The sequence below is a fragment of the Nestor notabilis genome, unplaced genomic scaffold, assembly GCF_000696875.1.
Source record: "Nestor notabilis isolate BGI_N333 unplaced genomic scaffold, ASM69687v1 scaffold16918, whole genome shotgun sequence".
NCBI lineage: Eukaryota > Metazoa > Chordata > Aves > Psittaciformes > Psittacidae > Nestor > Nestor notabilis.
Window position 1 is genome coordinate 10425 of NW_009939756.1, and position 2999 is coordinate 13423.

General features: G+C 36.9%; 1 protein-coding gene across 1 annotated transcript in view; it reads right to left on the reverse strand.

Annotated features, from left to right (window-relative positions):
- Positions 1-371: 371 nt before the first annotated feature.
- PSMA3 (proteasome (prosome, macropain) subunit, alpha type, 3) overlaps positions 372-2999 on the reverse strand; it is a 10793-nt gene continuing 8165 nt past the window's right edge. Inside the window, exons 8-10 of the mRNA XM_010020029.1 lie at positions 1306-1373; positions 1117-1181; positions 372-560 (exon numbers count right to left, since the gene is read on the reverse strand). Of these exons, the coding sequence (XP_010018331.1) occupies positions 516-560; positions 1117-1181; positions 1306-1373 (178 nt within the window). The 3' untranslated portion in view covers positions 372-515. The remainder of the gene's footprint in view (positions 561-1116; positions 1182-1305; positions 1374-2999) is intronic.

A 2999-nucleotide genomic window follows, 5' to 3' on the forward strand; every position in this document is an offset into this window, starting at 1 on the left:
TCTTGCTTGTTATATAGGCTGTTCAGAGCTGTCATCACCTTAACCTATAGCCAGCTGGTGTACAGTTAGATATGTTCTCATCACATGCTGAGCAATCACAGATTGTGGCTATGAATGAACTGCAAGTTATAATATTGGTTAATCAAGGCATGACAAAGTACTAGTTTTTAATATTAAACTATGCCCTATAAACATGAGACTTCCTAAATTTCTATGTAGACTGTTTTTTCATACCTAGCCTGGCTCAGAGTGCTGTAGTAAGGAGCAACACAAGCCTGATAATGCTCTTCCTTCTTAACATCTGTTTTGATGCAGAGTACAGTTGCTTCCTAATGATGCTGACCTATACTCTCTTGAAATAAAAGCTAACAGATAGTGAAATGGAAAATTTATTAGTGCAAGTTGGTCACTCAGTTTCTTCCAGCAAGTACATAATAGGATCCCATGCTTAATACATTATAAACAAACCTTTTGTAAGTTAAAAAAAGTTGAACTTGTCACGAAGTAACAATGTGTTACATATTGTCATCGTCTGATTCATCTTCCTCTTTCAGAGATTCCTGTTTTTTAAAAAAAGTTTAATTAAAAAACACTTAACAGTTGTTGTATAATTCAGCCTGCATTAAGCAAGATCAGTTCTGTTGTAGCCTCAAAATATTCTCAATCTGTCTAAAGCCTTGTATTCCTCAGGCTAGTTGATACCTTCAGATGGTGATACTGAGCACCATCATTACTTTTAGAACAAAATCAAAGCTGTTAAATGCTGGAAGTCTAAGTTTCTCCAGCTGGTTATGTATAAAAACTGTTGTAGGCCACACGGCTTACTACCTCTCCTACACACTTATACTGCAGTTGAAGAGTTGGTAATTTACTTTTGAAGGAGAAACATCACCTGTGCAAGCCTGCTGATTTACCATTTCTGAGAGTAAGAACTATCCCTGGATCACACTGTAAACTTCACTATTCTCCCTTCAGAATACTATCAGCTCATGGTGAATTGTAAATATATGTTTTCCAGTCATTACAACAGTGGAAGCCCGGCCTTCAGTGGGCTCCTTCCACTCTGGACTTGTTTGTGAAGTGAAGCACTGAGACAACACAGAAGTCAGACCTTACCTTAGCGTATTTTTCTGCTTCTTCCTTGATGTCTTTTGGAACAATTTCATGTTTTCCATTGGTTACTGCCAATAAAGAGAGTACATCTTAAAGCAGAATTCACACAAACACGTTGACATAAAAGGGTGAATTTAAGAAGCAAATGTTTTATAGAAAGTAGTGTTTACAGAAATTACAGAAATGCATTACTTTCTCCAACCCAGCTGAGTTCCAGCTCAAAAGCTTTATCCTTTACTTCATCGTGAACTATGTAGATTCTGGAAGGAACAGACAAAGTACAGATTAGAACAGATTGATCAATAGGCTAAATATACTTCCTTCCTTTAACAGATTTCTTCCGTTGAAGTATTTGTGGTTAACAAGCAGCTCCCCCCATGCTTTCTCCCCTGCCCACACATACACAAAAACCATTGGAGAATTTTCCATGCTTACATTGCTAGTATTACATTAAATAATTACAGCTAAGATGCAGGTTGAGATGTTCAAGTCACCCAAATTAGAACATCAAAATTCAAATACTGCAGAACCAAGGCTATGTCATCATTGTCTGTCTCAGCTAATTAGTTATAATACAGCTAGGAGTGTGCTCTATTTCTCCTGTAAGCCTTATTTCAGTTTACACTGAAGACTAAATCTCAACACAGTAGTACCTTGCATCTGATTGAAAGCTTGTACCTACATCTCTGTACAGAGTGCCATGCTTATGGCAAACATGACAGTAATCAGAATTTAAACTGCAAGTGGTATTACAGCATACACATCCAAGCTAGTAAAATTGCTTCTTAGCCTGAGAAATAAAAATGTTAAATAGTAACCATTTCTATGACTGCTTCATAGTATTCAGTCCTCAGCAAGTGACCATGTAATCAAATGATAATCCTGAGTTGAGACACACACTCAAAACAATTAGCAGAATTTACAACAATCTCTGGATTGACTTGCTGAGAACATTGTATTCCTTTAGTTTGTTTCAGAAAGCATTAGTAAGTCAAAAGCTGAAAAATACCAGCTATTTCTAGCCAACAAAGAAAGGTAGAGTAGAAGAAGGTAGTAGAGGAAGGAAGGAAGGATACCTTGAGCACCAGGCTTAAGTACTTGCAATTAAAGTTTGATAAAAATATTGTGAAACAAACAGAAAGAACATTGGTGTCCAGGGAAATATCACTATATGCTTATGTTCTTCTGCCACCTTTCTGTCACTGCAAGGCTGGGCTTACTGATTGTTGCCAAAAGATCTTCTGTAGGCCTTTCCTATGTGTTCAGCTGGTTATAGGCTTTTTGCAACAAAGCGTATCATTATAAGCTCTTGAAGAAATAATTACTTTGCACTCTGGCTACTATATTAGGGTTAAAATGATTAAATTCTTTGCTATCTTACTAAATGCTACTAAGGAGCTGAATTTGAGCTGAAAAACAGAAGTACGTCTAGAGCTGCTGTTAAGTTTTGAGCTGAGGCAGAATTGAAGAAGTCTTTTCATTACTTGAAAAATCTGTGCCTTATCTGTGACGCTTCAGGACTGCACTGAGGTCCTTGTTAGGTTTTAATAACTGAAATCCCCCAAATTCTTTCCTCTAGCTGCTGCCAGGACAGCCCCAGGAACAAACTTCAAAATAAATTTGTATGCTGCAACACTGATGATAGAAGCGTGTTTATTATTTCCTTATAAGCCATGAAATACTGGATATTACATTTTTCCAGCTGCAGATGACTCTATTCGTGACAAGCACAGAAAATGTGCATTAAAATGAAGTACTGTAGATAGTTGAAAGGATACTTTTATTTGTTTTAAGAGGTACTAATTCACAAACTATTTTCCAGACTTTTACTACTGGCCAGTTCATGTTCTACCATGCAGAAAGCCCTCTCTCCTTCTCTTTTCCTC